The 24,599-nt window shown below is 54.3% G+C and overlaps 9 protein-coding genes across 9 annotated transcripts; 3 read left to right on the forward strand and 6 right to left on the reverse strand.

Annotated features, from left to right (window-relative positions):
* Window positions 1–188: 188 nt before the first annotated feature.
* M409DRAFT_17332 (uncharacterized protein) lies at window positions 189–1,418 on the reverse strand (the record flags this gene model as incomplete). The annotated part of the gene is made up of 1 exon (XM_033804018.1): window positions 189–1,418. One exon carries the CDS (start codon window positions 1,416–1,418, stop codon window positions 189–191), a length of 1,230 nt encoding a protein of 409 aa, XP_033672979.1.
* Window positions 1,419–1,860: 442 nt separating this feature from the next.
* M409DRAFT_49840 (uncharacterized protein) lies at window positions 1,861–4,069 on the forward strand (the record flags this gene model as incomplete). The annotated part of the gene is made up of 2 exons (XM_033811359.1): window positions 1,861–3,517; window positions 3,573–4,069. 2 exons carry the CDS (start codon window positions 1,861–1,863, stop codon window positions 4,067–4,069), a joined length of 2,154 nt encoding a protein of 717 aa, XP_033672980.1.
* Window positions 4,070–5,342: 1,273 nt separating this feature from the next.
* M409DRAFT_49841 (uncharacterized protein) lies at window positions 5,343–6,626 on the reverse strand (the record flags this gene model as incomplete). The annotated part of the gene is made up of 2 exons (XM_033811360.1): window positions 5,343–6,330; window positions 6,382–6,626. 2 exons carry the CDS (start codon window positions 6,624–6,626, stop codon window positions 5,343–5,345), a joined length of 1,233 nt encoding a protein of 410 aa, XP_033672981.1.
* A 303-nt stretch (window positions 6,627–6,929) lies between these two features.
* Window positions 6,930–8,405, reverse strand: M409DRAFT_62904 (uncharacterized protein; the record flags this gene model as incomplete). The annotated part of the gene is made up of 2 exons (XM_033815358.1): window positions 6,930–7,034; window positions 7,086–8,405. 2 exons carry the CDS (start codon window positions 8,403–8,405, stop codon window positions 6,930–6,932), a joined length of 1,425 nt encoding a protein of 474 aa, XP_033672982.1.
* Window positions 8,406–8,758: 353 nt separating this feature from the next.
* Window positions 8,759–11,961, forward strand: M409DRAFT_49843 (uncharacterized protein; the record flags this gene model as incomplete). The annotated part of the gene is made up of 2 exons (XM_033811361.1): window positions 8,759–11,827; window positions 11,893–11,961. 2 exons carry the CDS (start codon window positions 8,759–8,761, stop codon window positions 11,959–11,961), a joined length of 3,138 nt encoding a protein of 1,045 aa, XP_033672983.1.
* Window positions 11,962–12,388: 427 nt separating this feature from the next.
* On the reverse strand, window positions 12,389–13,320 carry M409DRAFT_17337 (uncharacterized protein; the record flags this gene model as incomplete). Its single annotated transcript, XM_033804019.1, has 3 exons — window positions 12,389–12,851; window positions 12,911–13,230; window positions 13,306–13,320. 3 exons carry the CDS (start codon window positions 13,318–13,320, stop codon window positions 12,389–12,391), a joined length of 798 nt encoding a protein of 265 aa, XP_033672984.1.
* A 3,131-nt stretch (window positions 13,321–16,451) lies between these two features.
* M409DRAFT_35558 (uncharacterized protein) lies at window positions 16,452–20,315 on the reverse strand (the record flags this gene model as incomplete). The annotated part of the gene is made up of 1 exon (XM_033810414.1): window positions 16,452–20,315. The coding sequence occupies one exon, from the start codon at window positions 20,313–20,315 to the stop codon at window positions 16,452–16,454; it is 3,864 nt and encodes a 1,287-aa protein (XP_033672985.1).
* Window positions 20,316–20,916: 601 nt separating this feature from the next.
* M409DRAFT_49846 (uncharacterized protein) lies at window positions 20,917–23,070 on the forward strand (the record flags this gene model as incomplete). The annotated part of the gene is made up of 4 exons (XM_033811362.1): window positions 20,917–21,701; window positions 21,754–21,973; window positions 22,026–22,033; window positions 22,161–23,070. The coding sequence occupies 4 exons, from the start codon at window positions 20,917–20,919 to the stop codon at window positions 23,068–23,070; spliced, it is 1,923 nt and encodes a 640-aa protein (XP_033672986.1).
* Window positions 23,071–23,529: 459 nt separating this feature from the next.
* M409DRAFT_17340 (uncharacterized protein) lies at window positions 23,530–24,177 on the reverse strand (the record flags this gene model as incomplete). The annotated part of the gene is made up of 1 exon (XM_033804020.1): window positions 23,530–24,177. One exon carries the CDS (start codon window positions 24,175–24,177, stop codon window positions 23,530–23,532), a length of 648 nt encoding a protein of 215 aa, XP_033672987.1.
* Between the last annotated feature and the right edge of the window lie 422 nt (window positions 24,178–24,599).

Here is a 24,599-nt window from a genome sequence, read left to right on the forward strand (position 1 = left end):
GACTGCACCTCTTGGCCCTTTCAGCAAACGTTCTTTCGGTCCACGAGGCATGAGGATATCTCATATGTGGTGACTTTCAAATACGTAAGCTGTGCCTCAACCATGGTGCAAAGCGAAGAGGGCTGCAGCTTCACCGTCCGCTCGCTGCCCACGCAATCCATGGTACTCCCGCTTCTGCTCGACAGTACTCACATTTTGCCGCCAGCTTTACGCGCAAGCTTCTCTCGAATTGCTGTGCTGCTGATCTTGCCATCGAACCCATCCTTGCTCGGGCCTTCTTCATCCGCATCTAAAACATCGACCTCAAACAGGTCGACCTCTTTCCAGCCCAGCTGCTTGCGCTTGTCGTTGACTGCTTTACCACCTGCTCGCGTCTCCGTGCTCACGACCAACGCTGATATTCGCTCATCGGTAATGGTAGGTCCAAAGGCGTCCTGGAACTCTGTACACTTCACGACCAAGCCATTTGGATAATGAACATCGATGCCTTTGCCGTTTGGACCTGGATCGTCACGTATACTGACATGACGTTGTCCAGACGTCGCCGGGTTCGAAAAGTCGACAATGGCGTTGAAGAAGGTCGCAACTGCTTTCTGACGTTCCGTCCAGCTCTCCAAAAGCTCAGCATGCTTCTTCTTCGTGTGGAGTTGATCTCCACTAACACACACGCTCGCACTCCGCTCTTCAGACTCTGGCCGCTCATCCACAGCGAAGATGGTCATGGTGATTAGTAGCTTGTGACCATTGTGCAAGTGGTCCCATGTACCCCCTACGCAAGTGTCAAAATGCTTCCCATGCGTCGGATTTGAAGGCGCAGTAGCTGATGGTTGTTCGCTCGACGCTGATCCAGAGGTATTCATGACCGGTCCGCTCTGCACCCTTCCGACGCTTTCTTCGGCACTGCCTTTCGCAGTTACGAATGCCTTGACCAGACCTGCACCTGCCTCGGACTCGACACCAAAAGCGAATTGCCACTGCCGGCCTGATCTCGCCAAAGTCTCGATGTCGATAATGGGACCGTATGGCTTCTGCTGTGGTGATCGTGCTGTCTTCTCGGAAGACCATGCAACAAGAATTACTCGGACATCGACTCCATCATGATCCTCGACGTTGATGTTCTCTCTCGCCGCAGTCGACGTCACAAGCCTGTACAAGCCAGCGACCAAGGCTTGAGTCTCGTCATATAAACTCGATCGTGGCTTGTCCTGCGCATCGATCAAATGTGGACATGCAAGCGCTATCTCCAAGACTGCGGCTTTGTCGGTGTCGGACGAATGGGTCGCAACTTCTTTGAGAACTTCGCTTATAGTCTCGCCATATGCTGACTTTAAAGCCGCTGTGTTTGGAGGTGACGGTGTCGGTGGTAGTAGAAGCAAGAACCGCGGCGGCTCGCCCGATGTTACTCGTTCAAGTGACATTTCTGTGATATCAGATTTCGCTGTCTCGAAGTCATGCAGAAACCCGTGAGAGCTGTTGGTCAGTGGTGCATTTGTAGCGATTTCTGAGCCTCGACACTCTCTGTTCACGAGATCGTTCCCTTCCGAAGCCCAGTATTCACCACGCCCGTCCAGAAGGGTGTTCGGAATTGTTGATGTCAATGTGTCGTCGTGCTGCCGAGGCGGGCAGCGAACAAAGAGCCCGAGCTTTGATGTCGTGTGCAGCAAGCAGCATCCGGAGCACCACCGCTGTCCGCGACGACAGCCGATAAACACCCACCGCCCACTCGTTACTGGGGGCACGATCACTTGGACGAGGCCAGTGCCAACATCACTCGCGACCGATCGCACTCCAGGACGTCCAAGAGGATATCTGGCGAAGCAGCGACCCTTCAATGCGCGCGACTCGCTCCCGCAACTCGCCATGCCGTTTCACTCCCACCACCACGGACAACAAGTACCCAACGTTGCTGGCGGCATCTTTAACTCTTTAGGCGCCGCTTCAGTGGCTGCCCCCAATCTGCAGAGGATAGCCTCCGGCCAAACGACCGCCGGCACTGACACCTTCGCCCAACCCAACGACCCGAACCTCTACGGCGGCAGCAACAGCAGGGAGCAAGATGCAGGAATGGCACACAATATACAGACTGGCAGACTAGGCCTTGATCAGTCGGCACCGCTGTCAGCGCCCGTGTCTGCCGTACCCAACGAGTCACAGCAGTTTGGCACTCCGCGAAGGACGCATACCCAGCGAGTGTCTGAAGACCTCCGCGTACCCTCCAACGCTCCACCCTTACAGCAGTACGCGACGCCGCAGCAGCAAACTTACCAGGATACCATCTATTCGGGGGCCATTGCGCCGTCGTTCAACCTACAACAAGCAACTCCACAGGGCTCGCATTCAGCCACTCTGCTTTCCAGCGCAGGTGTAGGGAACGCTTTGCCAGGCGCACTTCAGCCCGCTGGAGGAGCCTCGCGCCCTGTTACCTCGTCCACATTCACAGCACCTGCGACAGTGCCCACTATGCAACAACAGCCTCTCCAGACCAATGCTTCACAATACGCACAGGCCCAGACACAGCCTCCTTCCCGAACAAACACCCTTCATAGCCATTCGCGAAGTAGTCCTGGAGGCCTGGACGGCGCGCAGAGATACATACCCTTCAACCAGACGCCGACGCAAACGCCTACGGCCTCGAATCCGAAAGCCTACAACATCTCCAATGCCCAGACCCCATCGGCTGGGCCCTCGCACAGCCCTCTTAATCTCACAGATATCCGATCGCGCGCAATATCAGACGCTAATGAAGGTCCGCAAGGAACGGCATTCTTCAGCTATTCTGACTCGCCTACGAACTCGAATTACCTCGCCCCGTTCCCCACGTACGCTTACGATTGGTGCAAATGGCCCGTCATGGGAGGCAGTGGAGCAGGCAAAATGGCAGTTGGAAGCTATCTGGAGGATCCCCACAACTTCATTCAGATATTGGACACGAATGTCGTGCCGCAAGAGGTGACGAGCCAGGGACAGTCGCCTTATGGGCTGGAATATAGCAAAGTTGCTGAGGCGACCTGCGCTTATCCAGTGACCAGAATACTATGGGAGCCTCCAAGCTCGCAGAAGCAAAGCACTGACTTGTTGGCCACGAGCGGAGACCATTTGCGGCTTTGGAGTCTTCCAGCACCCGGAACACCTCACTCGAGTAACAACATCAATCGCACTGCTGCTGCAAACTCTCGAGAGCCACCGCCACAAAAGCTGCAACCTTTGGCGTTGCTTTCCAACAGCAAAACGCCCGAACATACCGCCCCCTTGACCTCTTTGGATTGGAATACCCTCTCACCGAAACTTATCATCACCTCGTCGATTGACACGACCTGCACAATTTGGGATATACCCACCCTCACAGCGAAAACACAACTCATCGCTCACGACAAGGAGGTGTTTGACGTCCGCTTCTGCGCTGGATCCGTCGACGTATTCGTGTCTTGCGGAGCCGACGGCAGTGTTCGCATGTTTGATCTGAGAAGCTTGGAACATTCGACTATCATCTACGAGCCTGCCGAGAAGTCCGATAAAGGTGTGTGGCAAGCTTTAACCCCCTTGATAAGCATCTTTCACTGACATTCAAACAGCTTCCTCGCCGAGCGCTTCCTCGCCGTCGAAATCCACAAGTCAAACACTTTCACCGGCACCTCCGCTCCTGAGACTAGCGGCGTCCCCTCACGATTCACACCTTCTCGCTACGTTTGCAGCGGATAGTAACATCATCCGCATCCTCGACGTACGGCAGCCTGGTACTGCCTTGCTAGAACTCCGCGGCCACCAAAGCGACCTCAGGAGCATTGAGTGGAATCCGAACCGAAGAGGGATGCTAGCATCAGGCGCAGACGACAGCCTCGTCCTGGTATGGGACCTGCTCAACTCATCGAACCAAGCCGCCGTGCCCACGGTCAACGGCAATGGATCCAGTGGGCAAACCGAAGTCCAAGGCAAAGGACCCCTAGCGAGCTGGAAGTGCGAGTACGAAGTCGCCAACGTGTCATGGGCCCCTCAAAGCACATTGACGACCCAAGGCGGCGACTGGCTAGGCGTATGTGCAGGACGAGGCGTGTGGAGCGTGAAGCTCTAGCCACCGAGAAGAGACTCGTCTGTAAAATGTGACACAGAAGCAGGTGAAGTCGACGATGGGGAGAAAAAATAAATCACGCATTCATGAAGCGAAGCGAGGCGTTGGGGCTTGTTCGAGGACGGATCGGATGGATGATGTGGGAATTGTTTGCACGCGTGCATAGCATTCGAAAGGACTTGATAACTTGTTGGTAGCATTTTCCGTCGCCTACTCGAAAAAACACACTGCATATGCGTTCTGAGCATGATGACTTACCAAAAAACGCGAACCGTACCTTGCTCGCGTGTCTCGTTGGAACTGATCAGCGCCGCCAGGGGGTAGGCTTTTGCGTGACGCGAAACGTTCACAACGACTTCACGTTTTTTCGCCGTTGATGGTCTGTCTCGCCTTACACCAAGCGTTTAGCGTTGAAGGGAAAGGCAAAGCAAAATGTTAGGCTACGTCACGTTTCTGTTGGTCGTATTCGCGAGCGTGACCTGGGCGCAAGAGACGACGTCGTTGGCGTCGGGGACGAGGTTACTATGGGTTCGTATCTATATCAAGCAATTCGTGGACTGATGAGAGGGCTCGCGTGTCTAACTTGAAGAAATGATAGATACCATTCAAGACGATCCCGGGGACGCCGCTGGCTTCGATCGCTCAAGAGGTTAGTAGCCAGTTCTAACTCAAGAGAGGGAGTAGTGGCTAACATGAAAGCAGCATACGGACAACAACGAAACAGTCTACGTCGTCTCGTGTCCAAGCGCACAACCCGACTGTGATATCGCGCCGAATATCACCTTGACAGAGGGGCCTTCGACGGCGGAATACTCGACGACGAATAGTGCTGGGTGAGTAGTTTCCGTTCCGTTTGGGATATGCAGTACATTTCGTTGACGGTTCTCAAGTATTGCCTTCCTTGGGTGTTCAATCGCTGGACCAACGAACGCGGTATGTTCGGACATTGCATCTGGACAAGGGCAGGTGGTCAGGGGGACGACGAGTTCTCTGGCGCCTAGTCAGATTGTGTATCAGGCTGTTGAGGTGACTGCGACTAGTTATGTACCGTTCGTTTTGTGAGGTGTGATGGATCAATGATTGATTTGCTTTCCAGTGATGACACCTCTACCACGGGATCCAGTCCAGCATCGACGGCTGGCAGTCCTTCTAGCCAAGGCACAACTTCAAATACTGCCGGGGCCACTCCAACGAGCGTGTCCTGGAGTGTGTGCGTTGCCCTGGGTGCAGGCTTAGCCGTTCTAGCATTGCTCTAGCAGAAGACGGTCCGCCAGTATCAGCTAGCCACCATAAGACCGTCCTTCAGCCATGCTTGTATCCTCTTCTGAAGAGTATCATTGTGTTTGCCATTCCAAAAGTGACCAGCTCCAGCAATCTTCTCCGACGTGACCTGATGGTTGTTGTGCTTGAGCTTCTCAACCCACTCGTCTAGTCGCCTGGAGCTCGTGAAATTGTCGTTACTGCCATAGACCACGTACATAGGACACGTGAGCGACAGTAGTCCCAAGGCCTCGTGGTCGTAATGATACTTTCCGAACAAGAGGCCGGGTGGGATGAGGAAAGTCGTTAATGGGAACAACACTGGCGATATCATCAAGTATGCGGCCCTGACTTTGGGTCCTGACTGATTCGTAGAGGACGCTGTCGTGGGCCTTTTGACTTCAGACTTTGCCCGTGGCCGGTCGCCACTATGCTTTCGACCGTGAGGCACATGCGAGATAATATTCCGCACAATCTCCTCGCTCCGTCGTGAATCTCCACTCTTCCTAGGGCCTGAAGGATTCGTATCGCTAGATCCAACAGCAACCTTCGCGTCCCGCTCACGATGTCGCTTAGGCGATTCAAAAGCGCCGGAATGCATCTTGTAACCGTGTGGAATCGTCTTGGAATCAAGGACTTTCTGATCGCTCTCTGCGAGTTGTTGAGCCTGCTGGCGGATTTTTGCTTCGAACGAGTCGTCTGGAGCACTTGCAAAGCGTTCGATCATCTTGCTCACATGCGGTAGACGAGCCATGATAAGGCCGCCGAACGAGTAGCCACAAAGTAGGACGTGAACCGGATGTTTGCGGCGAGTTTGAGGAGCGAATGGCTCGCTCTCATCAAAACGAGAGTCTCTTGCTGATATGACCGGACTGAGTGCGTCGGGATCCTCTGGCACAGTAAGCGTATCCAGATAGTGCAACAAGAAGCCAAAGACGCTGGTATAATCGTCCATTTCCCCCTTGCCAGTCCACGACGCTCTGCCCTGCGAGTCTCCTGCACCTCTAATCGCAGAGTCAACAGAAAATTCAACACGGAGATTTCAGACTGCCCACCTGAAATTGAAAGTCATAACAACATATCCCGCCTCCACCAGCGTCTTGGTCGTCTCCGTCACAACAAGGTCTTCCTGACTGCCTCCCAGCGGCGCATAAGGATGCGCAACGATGGCGCCCCGATAACCCCGCTGCTTGGCCCATTCAGTGTTCGCGAAATCTTCAAGGCGGCTGGAATAGTGAAGGCGACAGGTGAGCACGAGTCCATCGTGGACGGATGGGATGTGGACTCCATATCCGGGCATGGTTGCTCATGGGATGTGGCGCGCCCCTCGAGCTGTTCTGACGATGCACTCGCTCAGCATATTATGGAATGATGCGTATGTCTGACTGCGCCGTCGTGGTTCTGATTACATGCGTGGTGGGTGTTGTTAGAGAAGAGACGGGGATGTCAGGAGGGCGAAAGTCCGAGCGCTGCAGTTGCATTCACCCGCGGCTTTGTTGGGCGCCAATGAGGAAACAGCGACATATGAGTAGAGGTTACCTACAACAGGGAGACACCGAGTTTTACGAGACAGGATATTCAAAGGAATCGTTTCGTTCATAATCTAATCAGTGTCTGTATCGGTGTGCTTTGAGAACAGCAAATCTTCATCCGGTCCATCATGCTCGTCCTCTTGAACAGATGGAGCTGAACCAATAGGTCGAGCAGTCTGGAAGCTCTCATCCAGCGCACGTATTTCGTCGCCAGAGTCCATCTTCACCAAGTCTTGGCCATTTGTCTCAGCCTGGTCAGCCTCAGCAGTGACTCCCAAGACATTCGACAAGATCTGTTTTCCCCTCTTCAAGGCATCCAGCTCAGCTCCAATTGCTGCTATCAACAGCTTCCAACCACGCTCTTCGGCAGTCTCGTGCTTCTTCTCCAGTGAACCGATCACCACATCAATCTGGTTCAGTAAGCCTTTCAACCCATCTGATGAGCCTTCCTCAGGATCCGCCTGATCCTCCCATGCCGATTGCGAGTTCGGAGACGAAGGTCGTAGAGCCGCCATTTCCGTGCGAAGCTGTCTCTCAAAGCCATTGACCTCTGTGACTGCTTCCTTCCACATAGCGGCACCTTCGACGTAAGCCATTTTCTCCTGCTCGTGTTGCTGTCGCTCATTGGCGCTCATCTCTCGCTGCTGGTTCCAGTACTCCTTGGCCATGTCTAGATTCCTTCGTTTGCTTGGAAGCTCCCACATGGACTGCTTTCCGTCTTGTGAAGATGGACGAGCATCAGTCCCGGTTGGCTTTACGCTCAGGAACTTCTGTACGTCTTCTTCCAGCAGTCGGAGGCTGTTGGTGTAGGAAGCCAACTTGGCTTGGATTGAATTCTCCGCATCTGCAGCTTGTCCCAATATCTTGCGATGCCGTGACTTCATCTCCATGAGTTGCAGCTCCACCTGGTTGATATCGGCCTGCAAGCCATCCGCCTCCTGCCTCAGTCGCTGTATGCGAACGGTCTGCTCACTCGAATCGACTTTCGCCGAAGCTTCTTTCAACCCATTACGTTTCTGCTCCCAAGACTCGATCTGCTCCAAAGTGCCTTCGTGCTCTTCAATCTGATCATCAATATCTCGTAGCTCGTCATCTTTGAGCGCCGACAATGCGATAATGCTATTGTATATGCCCTTTCGCGCGCTTCTCAGTCCCGGCTGTCTTCGTATCGGCTTACGCTGTCGCCTCGCCGACTCGCTTCTCATACTCTGCACAGTCGGTGTTGTACTGCCCGTAGAGCTGCGATCGTCCAAAGATCCACCATCCAACCCGCGAGTCAGTCCTTCGACTTGCGCATCGAGAAGGAATTGTAGGTCGGCCTCCAACTCATGCTGTCGATCTTCGAACGGTGAAAGTTTCTCGATAATGACTGATTCGGTCGCAGGGTTTGCAGTCGATTGGTGCATGCTTTGGACGATAGGTGGTGGGATCATCGACGCTGCCATGGGAGAGGGAGTCCGCCAGCGAGGGAGTTCATGGCTGGAATTGGAAAGCAGTCGGCCTTTGCTGGAGGAGACGCTGGCGAACCAGGATTTACTCGACGACATTGCTGTCTGTTCTCTGTTCGCGAGAATGGAATGGTGGTTGCGGAATTCCTGGGAGAGATGGTTCGAAAGGATGCCTACCAGGTGTCACGAGGACGGCGCATTGCTGTCATCTGCGAGATTGGCACAGAATCTGGTCAGCAGCACACTTCAATCCCATCGAGACGTGATAGCGCAATGTCATGAGTTGATGTGCATACTCGTAATACGATACATGTCTTTGTCGTTGTGTATACAGTAGGTATAGGGAGGCCGGTCTGGCGAGATAAAGAGCAACCCATTTCCGCTCCAACGGCAACTCCCGACATCCTCTCCTTCCACCCTCAACCTGCAATCCTCGTGCGACTCTTTCTCACATGCAGCATGAACACAACCGAGTACCGGTGACGGCGCTCGCGTTCTGGAACCAACATGTGATACTTGCGGGTGAAGGGACTTTACTCAAAGCCTACGATGCCGATCGAAAAACTCTTCTTGCTACAGTCGAAATCTTTGACGGCCAAGCCATCCATGGCGTTGATGTGGCAGAGCATGAAGAGAGTTGGGCCGTCGTATGGGGCGGTTCAAGTGTCTGCTTTGTCGAGGTATCATCGAGCGCGAAGGGATCGATCGAATTGAACGCCGGAGCCAGATTCGAAGCCCATGACTGGATATTGGACGTGGGCTGTTCAGTAGCATGCTCTGACAATCCCCGACGGAATGTACTTGTGACTGCACATAATTCACTTCAGCTGCTACCGTCCAGTGGCTTGGGAGAAGGCCATATCGAGCCATTGGTCCCAGGCTCAAACTGCATCCTCTACTGTGCCCAGATCAGATGGCTAAGTAGCTCTCAATGTCTCATTGCTTCAGGGACAGCATTCGGCGATGTGATCGTATGGTCATGCGTTGTACAAGATGTGGAAGGAAAGCTGTCTGCTAAACATCAAACTCACTACACCTTTTCAGCTCACGAGGGATCGGTATTTGGGGTTCAAATATCGTCGTCTGCACTAGCCGAACGATTGGCAGGCCGGCAAAGGCTTCTAGCCACCTGCAGCGATGATCGAACAATTCGCCTTTGGGACGTCTCGGATCTCAGCGTGAAGAGTCCCACTCTCATCGAACAGCAACGTCAGACTGGGTTTGGTTCTACTTCAGACAACGATGCGTATGCTCCACCGGCTCTGGGCAAAGTCATGGGACACATTTCCAGGATTTGGCACGTACGATTCGAACAGGACACGACGACTGGAGACGTCTTCATTCTGTCATTTGGGGAGGACGCATCCAACATTACTTGGGCCATCACTGCGAACGCTGGAACATTCGCGCTGCCATACTCTTTGCAACAGGTCGGGTTGCAAAGAGCTCACAATGGGAAGAACATCTGGTCGCTGGCTATAAGAAACCACAGAATTGTGACTGGCGGTGCAGATGGCACAATAAGTCTGCAGCATTTCTCACCTCTGCGTATAGAACAAGACACATCGATCGCTGAGAGAGACAGTACCGACGACAACCACGACATTGGCGTCTTCAGAGCATATGGCTTTGTCGACGATGCTCAAGTCTTGGCATCGACTGATCATGGATCTCTCTACCTCGCCGATCTGGCTGGTAAGGATGCCATGTACACCAAAGTGTCGGACCCGATCGCTGGACTTCGCGGCTATTCGGTTATGGCAAGCATCTCGCAATTCGCGTTCGTGGCAGGTGCCGATGGCGAAGTTTGGATTTACCGGAAAGACTCTAAGACGCTGACTTCTGTTGCGAAGACTGGTCGCAAAGTAGCTGGGCTGTTTGTTCAGCAAATGTCTGTCAATCCGCTCAAAATTGCTCTCTTGATCACGAACATGGGCAAGAAAACGGCATCTTTGTACTACATCGAGCCTAACAGCCTTCAAGCGACGCGCAAACTCGACGTCCACGAACTCTGCATTCCCACTGGCTTTGTGACGACCAGCTTTGCATGTGCTCAGATCAATGAGCATGACTTCGCGTTCTTTGGATCCAGAAACGGGACGATTGCTATCTTCGAAATCACGCACAGGGGCATGGATAACAAAACCCTCCACATCGTTCAATACCCAGAGGCGCATGCGGCCGAGACAGTGACCAAACTCCTCACCACAGCCACTCGCAGGCCCGGCAGCGAGGTGTATCTAGTATCAAGTGGGCGTGACGGCACCTACGCTGTCCACGAAGTCACTCTTGTAGACTCTCAGCCACAGATGAGAACAGTCCACCAGCTTTCACTCCCCTTCGGACCCAACATCGAGGGCCTGGGGTTCAATGAGCAGGATCACCTCTTAGTATGGGGCTTCAGAAGCACTTCATTCGTGGTGTTTGACGTTCAGACACAGCAAGAAGTGATGATTGTCGAGTGTGGTGGTGCTCATCGAATCTGGAATTTCCAACCTCGCGAGAATGGCAGTACGTTTGTATGGACAAAGGCATCGAAGTTATATCACCAGAGTCAATCGCGACTACCATGCGAGATGATCAACCCAGGTGGTCATGGCAGGGAGATCAAATGCACGGCAATATCTCCGGGTGATGTTCATCTGATCGCAACTGGTGCAGAAGATACCGACATCAAACTTAGCATCTACCAGAACAGCGGGTTCAAGACCTTGCACACCCTCCAGAAGCAAAATACCGGCATTCAACACCTCCAGTGGTCAAGCAACGGCGAACACCTCTTCTCCAGCGGCGGCTTCGAAGAACTCATCGCATGGAAAATCACCAAAGACATTCCACACATCAACATCGGCGTCATCTGCGAATCCAAACACCCTCGCAGCGGGACGTCCGATCTTCGCATCATGAACTTCGACGTGCACGACTTAGATGATCAATCATTCCACATCACAACAGCCTACTCCGACTCCAGCCTCCGATCCTGGCACTACAAGCCCCAAGCCCAAACATGGATCCTCCTAGCAGCCGGCGACTACCTCACCTCATGTCTGACTCAAGTCCTCCACCTCCACCCACCCTCTACCACCCTCCAAACCCCCACCACTCTCCTCACAGCCAGCACAGACGGCCACATAACCCTCTGGCACCATCCCAACCCGCAACCCACCGCCGTCGACAAACTCGAATGGACTTATCGCCACAAAATCCACCAAAACGCCATCCTGGCCCTCCACTCCTGCAATCTGCCCGACCAATCTCGCGTGCTGATTACAGGAGGCGATGATAATGCTATCGGCATCACGCGCGTCCAGAGCGAGGGGAACTCGTGCCAGAGTCTTGTTCTGCCAGGCGCGCATGCGGCAGCTGTGACGGGGCTTGGTGTCGTTGATGTCGAGGAAGGTGGCGGTGGTGCAGGTGTGAGGATCTGGTTGGTTTCTGCGAGTATTGATCAGAGGGTGAAGTTGTGGAGGGTTGATGTTGATGTAGGGGAGGAGGGCGTGGAGGGCGTGGATGTGAGGTTGGTGAGGGAGGGATTTACTTCGGTGGCGGATGTGTCGAGTATGGAGGTTATGGAGTTGGATGCTAGGGGAGAGGGGATGGCGAAGGGAAAAGGGGTGTTGGTTTGTGGGGTTGGGATGGATGTTTGGAGGGTTGATGAAGAAAAGGCGTTGGACTAGTAGTAGTCCGTACGTTTTCTTTTCAAAAAGCGTTCTTTTCGTCAGAATCTTGTCGGCTGAGGCGCATTATCTACACCTTTCGTCTGTCTGTCTTGCACCTTCTTCTCACTGTTCAGAACCGTCGTTGATTTTGGTAGGTTTGAAGCTCTCCTCTCCTCTCCCCATTCTCTCAGCAAGTCTTAAAAGTGATCTTGCCCTCTCCCCGTTTTGGTCACGTCACACAAATGAAAAAGCAAAGCCTGCTCCTTTCGACAGCCAGGCGGTGACAGCCCCTTCAAAAACTCCCAAACACGAAAACATCCCGAGACGCCCCGCTGTTGTTGCAAAAGCACAGTCAAAAACAAAAACCATCTGTCGTAGACACCATAGCCCGTATCTCCTCTAGTCGGTAGGGGTATATACACATTACGAAGTAGTCAGAATCGCGACGTCGGTCCCTTGGGTTTCGTTCAGGGAAGAGGCCTGGATGTCGCCGGCGTTGCCGACCCAGCAGTTGCCCGGACGGCCGCCGCCGGACTGGTAGACGGCGACGGTGCAGTTGGAGCCGTCGTTCCAGAAGTTGTAGCCGGCGCAGACCTCGACGCAGTCGCTGAAGCTGTAGACGAAGGCTTCGGCGATGCGTTGCGCGCCGTCGGTGGAGAGCGGGTTGGACAGGTCGCAGTATTTGGTGAAGTGGAGGCCGGCGTTTTTGCGGGTGTCGCCCGAGGAGCCTTTGGAGAAGGAGGATGTGTAGGCGGTGTTGTTTGAATCGGGGCAGTCTGATAGTGGCGTGTATGTCGGGGTCGCTGCGGAGAACGTTGATGTTGGTGAGGGTCCTGAGGATGTCGAAGCTGAGGGATTCGATGCCGGTGCGTTGGTGCCGTTGGTGCTACACAGGCCTACGTTAGTACGTGCATGTGGAATGTGGGCATTGACCGTAGCACTTACTACATCGTCTGGGCTTGGTTCTCCCTCAGTTGCTGCCCGCCGACCGCACCTCCTACTGCTGCTCCTACTATGACCAGCACCATGACCGATGCAACCACCAGGAACGTTCGCACTTTCATTCCAAAGATGATCCGCGGCGGTCTGTTGTCGCCGCCGAAGCCATACTTTCCGCTGAGCTTGCCCTCGTATAATCGTTCGTGGATGACAGGGTACTTGTCGGAGGAGGGATAGACGGTGTCGTCGTACTCTAGGCCATGGGCAGGCGCGACCTCGGGGGCGTTGTGGTATTGGTACAGCGCTGAGAGTCGCTGCGGCTCACGCTGGAAGAGGGCAGTCAGTATCTGAGGCATTGGAGTCTCGCGCGCGCAGGTTGAGACGTATGTCGCGTCACGTACCGGTGAGGAGTCCATTGCTCGACTCACGCATCAAGCAAGTCCAAGACAAGCACGGCAGAAGGGAAGGCGCACACGGCGGAGGAAGTCGTTTCGAAGAAAGGACGCGGCAGGAAGGAGCGACTGGAGTGGACCTGGTGGTGGTGTGGAAGGAGCGATGGTGGTCTTGGTGAGGTGCGGCAACAGCAACAACGAAGACGCTGGCGGTCAAACGCTCGCACGCAGCAGCGGAGTTGGAGGGTGAGACACGACAGCAGAAGGCCGTTGACCGCAGGACGGACTGCAGCAACGCATCTGATGAAGCCAGCCAGCCAGCCAGGCCCTGGTAGCGTGCTGGCTTCTTGTCTGTCGCCGAACAAGCCAGGAGCCGGCGCCCGCCTGCAACGAGAGGCGCGGACAAGGTTGCGCCTAATCGACGCCCGCCGCGACCAGCACCCCGGGTCCCCTTCCACGACCACTCCACCCAATCTGCGCTGCATCTCTTTCGAGCCTCCTGCACCGCGAATGCTGCTCCATCGACTCCCCCGCGCGACCAATGCAGTCAATCAATATTCAATCAAATAGCTTCCTCGCAACGCCATTGGCCTCGTCCTCGCCTCCAGCACCGCAAATCCAGCACATCGCCATCGAACGTGGAGACGAATGGCCCGCCGTGCGCCACATCGCGAGCGCGCGTTGCTCGTCGTCCACAGCCAACGCTCCGTCGTTCGTTTCGAAGATCGCGGCACCCGTCCCGTCCTCGACCAACGGCCGCTGACTTCCAATCATCGCCGCCAAACAATCACTCACCATCCGTGCACGAGATATCGGGCTGGGGTTTGACTTTGCTAGCCCCACCATCTCGCCGGCCTGCAGAACCGTGCCCCTGGCACTTTACCTCATTCTCTCCCGCCGTGATTTCGTGCCTGACCACCCACAACATCTCTGTGGCTGATGCTGCTTCTCCCTTCATTTCCTCCATCGACGTCTTCCCTCTGCACTTGCCTATCTGGACGTTGACATCTCGCCAAATCCGCCCTCTGTCGGCCAGCCGACTTGCCGGCTGCATTCCTTGTGGCGAGCCGATGACTTGGATCCATGCGCACATGAGTCTTCCGGAGAGTTGACGGCCGCCATGCATGACAATGCAGGTACCGCCGTGAGTTGGGCGGACCTCCGACGCGTTATGCAGTAGCTTTGTGCTTTGCTCGCCATTTGGGAGAACAATATTTTGTCCATGGCAAGTTTCTCACTCGCAGTAATCAGGATCGCTCGGCATCTGCAGATCGTTGAAGACGTGGCGATTCCTTCAACACCGCATTCGTGGATTGCTGGACGGCACTGAGGAGGTCCTGGTACGATGGTACCATGGAGCCGAAGCTGCTGGCTGACCTGGCATCCATCACTTGACAGCAGCGACAGCTCTACAGCCGACAGCTTCAACTTTTGTTCATCACGAGAGAACAAGGCCATTCACGCACGCGTTGCTCCAACGCGCATACCACCGGCTATTTCGACATGGCCTTCGGACGTTGTTACCCACCTGGCCAAGGCAGCGAGGCAAGCTTTGTAACAGCAACTTCCAGAACGTGAGCCTCGATTGAGATCGTCTGCCAGACGTTGGAACGCATGTCACTTAATTTTGACCTCATTTGTCTTCTTCTTCGCCAAAGGCCACACTCTTCTGGCCATGACATTCAATACCCTGGTCCAGCCCAATCTCAACATTGGTAGAGACTTTGGCTCATCTCACCAGCTAGAGGAGAATGTGTTGCTGATGAGGTCGAGAACAACGACCCCTACTCAATGTCCGTGCCGGCTGACGTCCGGATACATGCATCTCACCACGCGAGACTCGCCATCATCCTGGACACAATTAATATCCACGACCATGGAAGTCCGATTCAGCGGAGACGCCCAACTCATCTAAAGTCGAAAACGATTCAAACCTCAACTGTGCAACATCGCCAAAGAATCCTTCCAAAGCTCCACTGTCCTCATCAAAAGACGACCATCTCCGCGATCGACTATACTTTAGCCGCTCTCGTGCCGAAGCGCGACCAGTTCTCGACATGCTCAGGGATCTTTCTCAAATACCGAAACAAGCGCAAGAGACTTTTGCGACCTGTCGTCGGGATGGCGGGATGTCCGCGCTGCGACGGAGTTTCAGACAGCCACGGGAGTCCAGGATAGCCCTGTCTTGCCGGTGAGGACCCATGCCGCCCTGTTGGTGCGACGGCGCCGGGGCTCTGGTTGTACGGGCTTGCACGCTTGGACTACGTTGACAGCGCATGACCGCACTTAATGGTCGCTGGGCGTTGCTGACGCGGGTCTTGTGCAGTGGCATCTTGTCGCTTTCGTTGAGACGCATTGCACGTGAAAGGTGAGGGAAGCTTGGAGGGAAGCTTCAGTCTCTTGAGTTGGGAGTGTCGAATTTGATGAAGCACATACGAATCACATACGAACGAGGTATGTACGGTGAGTCGCGCAATTGCGCTTGTTCTTATATTTGGATTCCTCACGTCCAAGCACACCCTCACTCTTGCTCGTGCACAAAAACAGGTCGACATACCAGCACTCGGTCCGTGACATTTGGCAGAGTGGACGATCTTCCAGAAATCCGGTCGACGACAGGCTCGTGGTCAGCACGATCGATACTAACATTAGAAAAAACGACATCATCTCGTTGACGTCGCTCTTATTACACACATGAGTAGCAGGTGGCCATGTGCACTATAACGCAAAATCATACATGGCTACGAGTCGTGGACATAAATATGTATCCACTCCCATATACCCAAGACTCGGGAAGCTTTTCGCTCCTCTTATTACCTCTAACGAACGAAATCCTATGAGATTGGCTTTTTGAGGTTGGGATGAGATGGGATGCGTGGAGCGAGTAATGATGATGATAATACCGGTGATATGGAGAATTGCTGATTCCTTTTTTTGGGATTCAGGCTTCGCGAAAGAACTCGAAGGGGTTTGAATAGCGTATGGTATCCATCCACCTCATTTTGTGTTGTAGAAACGCCTTGCTTGCTGGGAATTCGCGCTTGGTTGGACCGCCATGAGCAAAGGCTCGATTTTGCAACTTTGAACGCCGCAAGCAAAGTAAGACATTAGGACGGAATTGTCCGCTCAATCACGTCGTCTCGTATCGTGACTTATTAGACAGCCTGATACTTTCGTAGCTGTGACAAACACGTTAGCATCATCACAATGACCACGTTAAGAAAGAAATCAAAACTTACATCCAACGTCAACGCCCTCGAGCTGTTCACCGCCTGATCCCGCATAATCCCCACCAACGTCTCACTGTTCTGAAAGAGCCCCGTCTTGAGCGAAATCACCACAAACTGCATGCCAGGCCCGGCATGCTCCCGGACATACTGCGCCAACTGGGTCGTGTTCGCATGGTCCAGCGCGGCGTCCACCTCGTCGAGGACGAAGAACGGCGAGGGCGCGTACGTGTGCACGGCGAAGAGCAGCGCCAACGCCGCCATGGTCTTCTCGCCGCCGGAGAGGTGCTCCATGTCGCGGAAGCGTTTGAGGGGCGGCATGGCGTGGTATTTCACGCCGGAGAGGTACGGTTCGTCTTCGTCTTCGACGTCCAGGGAGGCGTTGCCGCCGAGGGGGAAGGACTGCGTCTTGGTGAGTTCTTTGTAGACGGGGCCGATTTGCTCCGAGATGTGCTGGAAGGCTTTTTGGAAGAGATCCATGCGTTTGGCGCGGATGTCTTCGAAGGCTTTGCTGGCTTTCTTGTAGGCGGTTTTGGACTGGTTGAATTCCTGGTCGGTGGCATTGAGGCGGGCTTCGGTCGTTTCGAGGCGTTCGGCGGAGCGCATGTTGGGGGCCATCTTGTCGAGCGAGGTTTGGAGGGTGTTGATTTTTTCCGAGAGGCTGGCTTCGCATTCGTCGCTGGGGTCTTCTTTGAGATCGTCATCCAGGTCGTCGAAGGAAACGGAGATGCCGTAATCTTTGAGCTTAGCGGCTGAGATGCCTTCTTCGCCGTCGACGTCCATGGCGTTTTCGTCTTCTTCGAGGACGGTGTGTTCCATGGGGAGGGAGTCGACCTTGCGGCTGCCGCGCTCGAGTGGAAGGGTGATGTTTTCGACCTTGCAGCTTCGTAGGATGCCGTAGCGTCCACTGGATGCCCTTTGGACTTCGGCGTCGAGGACGTTGATCTCCTTGACCGTCTTCTCTTCGCCCTTGCTGCGCTTTGCCAGCTCTCGTCTGGCTTCTTGTACAGTCTGGCCTCGCTCGTCGAATTGCTTCTTCAGCTCCTCGAGCTGTCCATTCAGCTCTGCGATCTCCTCATTCAGTTCTTCGAGCTCTGCAGTGATCTGCTCTTTCTCCGCCTCGAGAGCGGCGACCATGTCCTCGTCACGCTTGCTCGATTGTTGAACACTCTTCAGTCTGTTCTCGGTGCTTGCCAGATCTGCTTTTGCATACGTCACCGACTGGTTGAGTCGTGAGATCTGTCTCTTGAAATTGTCCGCGGCCTTGGTGGCCTCTTCTTGCAAAGCGCCTTGTTGTCGATCGTACTCGCGGATGTTTTCGTATCCCACACGCTGGCAGAAGGCACCGAATACCTCGTCCTCTATCTCCGCCAGTGCTGCAGTGTGGTCTTCGAGCTGCTCACGCAAGGTCTCGACGCCACGAGCCTGCTCCTGATACTTTGGTCTCAGATCCTTAAGCTGAGACTGGACATGTTGCAGCTCTCGCGATTTGCTGTCGATGTTGCGATCCAGTGTCTTCAGTTCGTCTTGAGCATATTTCAGCTTCGTCTCCAAGCCTGTCAGATCAGACCGCAATTTCTCTTCCTCGGACTGGCGCTTGTGACCTTTTGGCAATGCATCAATCTCGCCTTTGAACTTGTCTGCCATGGTGCGCAGGTTGTCAACTTCTGCGTCTTCGAATCGACGCTTCTTCTCAATACCCTCACCGCCGGTCATGTTACCGCCCTTGTGGATGACAGTGCCGTCGAGCGTGACTGCCTTAGCATCGACGTTGCGGTTGTACACCAAGTTCTTTGCGATGGCAATAGTGTCAGTGACGATGGCATTGCCGCATGCAAAACTCATGGCTCGCTCCAGGTTTGTGTCGAAGTCGATGGTATCAATGGCTAGTCTCATGCCCTGGTGCATGCCTCGCAGGTTCGCATTGGGCTGCTTGTGTATGATGGTGTCCAGGGGAATGAACGTGGCCGAAGCCGTACGCTGGTCCTTGAGGAACTGAATACATTCTCTAGCGGTCTTCTCGGTGTCGACCACGATCGCGTCGTAATGACGTCCCAAGACAGTCGACACAGCAGTCTCGTACTTCTTCTGCTTCGGCCTGCAGAGACTGCCCAGCAAACCGCGAACGCCAGGGTAGATACGCTTCAGCTGGGAGACCAACTCTCGTTGTTGAGCTTCCTTGTGAGACTCGCGCTGGAAGCCCATGGCCTCGTCGAGCTTACTGAGCACCTGGTGTAGCTTCTCGTCCAGTTCTCGAGACTTTTGCTCTGTGCGGTCTCGGTCACTGATCAAAGCGTTGATGGCAACCTTCTTGGCATCGATCTCCTTGCTGGTAGACTTAACAGTGCGACGCACTTCCTCACGCCGCTGCTTCAGCCCGTCAACATCTTCTTGCAAGGTCGAGGCCTGGGCTTCCGTGTTTTCGAGTGACGATTTCAGAGAGGCTACGGTCTCTTCATCAGTCTTGAGCTGTCGTGTGATGGTGTCGATCTTGTTTCGATCATTCCCAGCACGCTTGTAAACTTCTCTACGAAGACGCTCCAACTCTTGAAGATCAGCGTCGTTCAGCTTCCTGCCCATCTTCTGCTGCTGGGCATTCCACTCCTTCTCCCAACGCTTCTGCGCGGTCTGCACTGTTTGGAGGTCTTTCTCAAATTTCTCAAACGTTTTCTTCTTGTCGTCGCGCTCCTTTGCAATGTCGTCTACTCTCTTTCGGTATGATTCCAGATTGGACGAATGAATCGAGAGCTTCTCGTCAACGGGAATGAGCGAATTCTCCTTTTGTTCGACCTCCTTCTCCTTGCGTTTGATTTCTCGCTCGCACTTGTTCACCTCACGGCCAACCTTGGCCTGCTCTGCCTTTGCCGCTTCCAGCCGGTCTGAGAACTTCTGCACATTACGCCTGAATTCCTTCAACTCGGCCTGGTGTCGCTGTATCTCGGCAGTGCTGTCTTCGATTGTGCGTTGGAAGTGGAAGAGCTTCCACAGGATCTGGGTGACCACTGCCTCATACTTCTGGTCGCGCGTTTGCTCGTACTTGTCAAGCTCCTCCTTCTGCTCTCGATATTGCTTGATCTCGCCATTGATACCACGTCGCTGATCCAGCTTATATCTCTGGTCGTCTTCTGCTCTCTCTTTCTCCAGCTTCGATCGCTCGTAGTCGGCCTTGTACTCGAGTGAGCCACTGATCTGCTCAATCAAGCGGGTCAGATCTTTCGGCGACTGCGATGCTATTGCTTCCACATCTCCCTGAAAGACGAGGAAGTTTCGGGCCTTGATCAGGATGTTCTCTTGTTCAAGTGCCTCGTTGTACGTCTTCGCGGTCACGGGCTTGTTGTTGATGCGATACTCTGACTGGCCGTTGGAAGTGATGGTGCGCTTCCATTTCTGCTCTTCTCCGGCATCGTCCTCATACACTGCCATGACCCAAGCTGTCTGGGGGTCGTTCCGCTGACTCTCAATCGGCACCTCCACCTCCTCATCAACATCATCTGCTCCATTCACCGCATCGCCATTGACGTGTCCGTTTGGGACTTCATCCGTTGCAGTTCCATCGGCATTGATTTTGGAATGCTTCAGCACGCGACCACGGTACACAAGATCCTTGAGATGCTGCGATCGCAAGTGAGACGACTTGATGCCCAGGACGAAGGAGATGGCGTCCATGGAGTTGGACTTGCCAGATCCATTGGGGCCAATGATCGACGTGAAGAAGCTGTCGCCGAACTGCAACACATGGTGGCCTTTGTAGGACTTGAAGTTGTACAGCTCGAGCGCGAGGAGCTTGCCCATGTTGTCGCGCGAGTGGGAGGATTGTTGGAGGTGTTGATGGTTAGGCGCCCCTCAGCCCAGGTGTGGTATACTCGCGACCAGGGCGGTATCACATGCAAGCGTGGAACGAGTGAAAGTGGTGTGTTTGCGATGCGATTACTGCTCTCGTCGCGTCCAGGGCTCACACGCGTTTGGGGCGGGCGATGTGGCTGAATCAGCACAATCTAGGTTCCGGCACGGCAGGTGACGTCGACCGGGCACGTTCACCCTCCGCGCGCCAGTGATAGGTTGTCTTCCACCGACTCTTTCGCCCACGCACCGTACATCTGCCACCTATAACAGCAGCAGCGGAGGAGCGAGCTGGCTGCCCGCGCATGAGCGAGCTCCCACTGTGTTGCGCTGGTGTTTTGCTGGCCGTGGCAGATTGACGGCACGCGAAACGGCGTCTGGAACATCAACAATATACTTGGAGTCGCCGCGCAGCAGCCTCCGCCCTCCACGTCGAGTAAGCCTCTCCGTCACTCTCGCATTAAGCCCCGTCGCTCCCACCCAGGTCAGGCACCGACTGGCGGTCACATGCCCTTCCGTTCTGAGCCGCTGTTGACTGAGATGCCTTCATAAGATGCCACTCACCTACAAATCCGACCTACGACGCCCTTACTTCCCCGGCCATCGTTCCAGTTACCTAGAGCTCATCCCCGAGGAAGAGCTCGAGGCCTTTGCCCGTCTCGAAGACATCGACGCGCCCAGAAAGACCAACAAACCCAACGATATGACACAAGAGCTCGACCAAATGGCTGCTGCAAAAGAAGAAGACCTGAAGCCGCCCCCGGACGGGGCGAACAAGGGTCATGGACGCACTCCCAGCGATTCGCTCAAGCCTGCCGAAGACTACCTGTCTGCTGGCGGCTCAGTGAGTGGGCTGAGCACTCCCGGTACGCCTGGATATCTGTCGCGGACTAATAGTTCGTCTGATGTTGGGAGCACCTTCGAGTCGTTCGGCAACGAGAACTTCCCGCCCGTCGATCGCTTGACCATGTTCGATATATTGGAGAACTTGGCTCTGCCGCAACGGCTCGAGAAGATGCAAGATGCGATCCATCACAATGCAGAGAAACTGAGGCGGCAGAGGGCAAAGCTTGCGTCGCGTGCGCTCTCAAGCAAGAACAACATCGTCGACGAGTGGAGGAAACGTGTCCATGTTGCTCCAGAGGAAAGGCTTGACAAGTATCGCAAGCGTGTCAGGCTGTCGGTCGAACGTCTGAACAGGCGATGGAACGATGCGAAGACCGTGACGATGATGGAGAAGGTCTCCTTTGTGACTGCCGTTCTCAACATCTTCATTTCTGCCTACATGATCGGCGCATACCCGGAGTACTTCCACTATTGGTACACCATTCAGTTGATGTGAGTCCATTACACACGAATTGATGGCAGAATGCCACTAACATTGTAACAGCTACTTTATGCCAATCCGGTGGTACAAATACCACAAGATTGGCTTCCACTATTTCCTGGCGGATCTCTGCTACTTTGTTAACATGCTCCTCGTTTTGACCATCTGGTTCTTCCCGCAATCGAAACGCCTTTTCATCAGCACATACTGTCTGGCGTTTGGCAACAATGCTGTTGCAATTGCCATGTGGAGGAACAGCCTGGTCTTTCACAGCCTTGACAAGGTATGCATATCTGCAATCATGGAATGAGATAACGTATACTGACATTTTACAGACGACGACGTATGTTCTCTCCATTTGCAAGTGATGTTTTCGTCTGCTCTGCGTTGCCATTTGACTGCCTGTGGCGAGCAGACGAAGACATCATATCTGTTCCTTACACATCATGACAATCACTGACTCTTTATAGGCTGTTCGTCCATATCATGCCTTGTGCAACGCTACACGTCCTTGTCCATCTGATTCCTGAGTCAATGCAACTGGAAAAGTTCCCAGCAATTCACACCATCAAGTACTCAGCCCCGGACGCACCCGAGCATTACAGCCTGGTTGAAATGATCATCTGGGCTACTCTTCCCTACGCTATCTGGCAACTATCGTACCACTTCATGATCACTGTGCGCAAACGAGCCAAGATCGCAGCCGGACGACCAACATCATTCACTTGGCTGCGCCGAAGCTATCGTGGGAACTTCTTGGGCAAGTTCGTCCTGGGGTTCCCGGATCAATATCAGGAGACGGTGTTCATGTGTATCCAGTACCTCTACGCCCTTCTGACGATGCTACCATGTCCCATCTGGTTCTGGTATCGATGGGCGTCAGCCTCGTTCATGATGATTGTATTCTCACTCGCAAGTTGGAACGGCGCGACCTACTACATCGATGTCTTTGGACGCAGAATGGAGAAGGAGATGGACCAGCTTCGCAAGGAAGTCGCTCGCATGTCCAAGAGTCCAGATATTACAGGACAAGATGGCGTTGCAGTGACGAGCCCGTTTGCTTCTCCAGCTGGACCCACTGGATTGGATAGCACTTCAGCCGCGGCAACGACTGCCTTGGATCTGGGGCCGGCCGCAGACGCGATGACCCCGAACATCGACGGCAGCCTTCACCAACGTGGCAAATCGACAGACACCATTCCACCGTTGGACTCAGCCACCGAGTCGGTGCAGTCCGTGGACTTTGACGAAACACCTGCACCGACTCCCGGACTGGAGCTCAATCGCACTATAGACGGCGGTCTCGCGTCCCATAGCGACATGGTCGGGCATGCCGCCAACGGCAAAGCAACTGGGCCAGAAGACAAGAAGAACGAGTAATGAAATCAACATCGACTGGGAGATGAGAATGTACCAACATTACCGGCTTCAGGGTCAAAGGGGCTGTGGGATGGATGAGAGCGAGATCACTGGCGTTTATTACCTTGAGGATTTACTCTTTGTGCAAGGAAGCACGCACATTATACCCCCTGGATTTTGTGTCGCATGGACACTACCGCGCACGCGACTGTCTGTCGTTGGGTCTGGCTTTTCGTTGTGGTCGGGTTAGAAGAATGATTCGCGAGCAGTCGTGTTTTGACCAAACACCAGAGGTGTTGGCATATGTCGCATGAGCGTTGTTTCGATAATGACGAGAGCGTAATTCCCATCGCTTTTTGCAAATCGCAAATCCCTTTTCCCCCCAATAAAAAGACTTTCCCAGTCGTGGTATCTCAAAATCAGACCCATCCGCTCCCAAACGCCCTCATGCTCGCGTCCAAACCACTCATAACCCCAAAATCAATCCCTCATCACCTCATCAACCTCGCGATTCTCCTCCTTCAACCCCTCCATCTCCTCCGGCACCAGCGCCTTCACACTGCCATTCAAATCCTCCACAACCCCCTCCAACCCCTCCATCAATCTCTGAAGGTCCTTCCTCTGCTGCAGCACCCTCGCGATCAGTTCCTGGTTTTCCCCCGCCAGCGCCTCCTGCCGCGATCGGATCTCCTGATCATACCCCTTCAGACTCGGCGCGAGATGCGAGATGTACAAGGTCTGCGCGGGAAGGGTATGCGGCGGCACGGGGTCCTTCTCATCTTGCTCGACGGCCGCGCGGGCTTTCCGTCTCTTCGCGTCCTCAATGAGTCGATCCAGCTCGTTCAAGGACGGGATGACGTTCCTATCCACCAGGATATTTTCGAATTCGCGCCGCATGTACTCGGCGAGTTTCTGCGTGAATTGGTCGTGGAGCTGCCGCATCGAGGCGGGGACGTTGGTGGAGGGCGTCGGGTAGCAGGAGGCGAAGTTGGTGTAGGAGCAGGTTTTGAGGATGTGGGTTATGGCGTCCGAGTAGAGTTTTTGGAGGGCTGTGGCGCGGGGGCCTGGGGTGGAGGGCGTTGGGGGTGGGAGGGGGGGCGAGGGGGAGCGGGAGGTTGCTTCTGCCATTGTTGTGGGTTGGTGGGTTTTGGTGGTGATTGTTGTGGTGGGAGGATGTGATGTGGTGGTGTGGATGTGGAGGGGAGACGCGATTATTGGACGCGTTATTGGGACCCCGTAGAGGGACGGAAGAGGCTAGCGTCGTGAGTCGATAACCTTCTCCTCACATTCTTCGATCAAGCTGGAATGCGGGCGGCGACCTCACGTCTTGAAGGTAGCTGAACTGTGAGTAGGATCTGGATCATTTCCAATACGACGGAGAATTTCATTGACAGTATCGTGCCGTCGAAGACAAGACGAAGTGGTGCAGAAGTTGGACAAGGTTCCCGGCTGCAGGCGAGAGGGTTGGCTGGTGGTTGCTCGGGCGATGCGGGTGTCAACATCCGGACGGGCATCTTGCAGCTCGCCGCCAGCTGAGAGTGGAGGAGGAA

This window comes from Zasmidium cellare (assembly GCF_010093935.1).
Source record: "Zasmidium cellare ATCC 36951 unplaced genomic scaffold M409scaffold_3, whole genome shotgun sequence".
NCBI lineage: Eukaryota > Fungi > Ascomycota > Dothideomycetes > Mycosphaerellales > Mycosphaerellaceae > Zasmidium > Zasmidium cellare.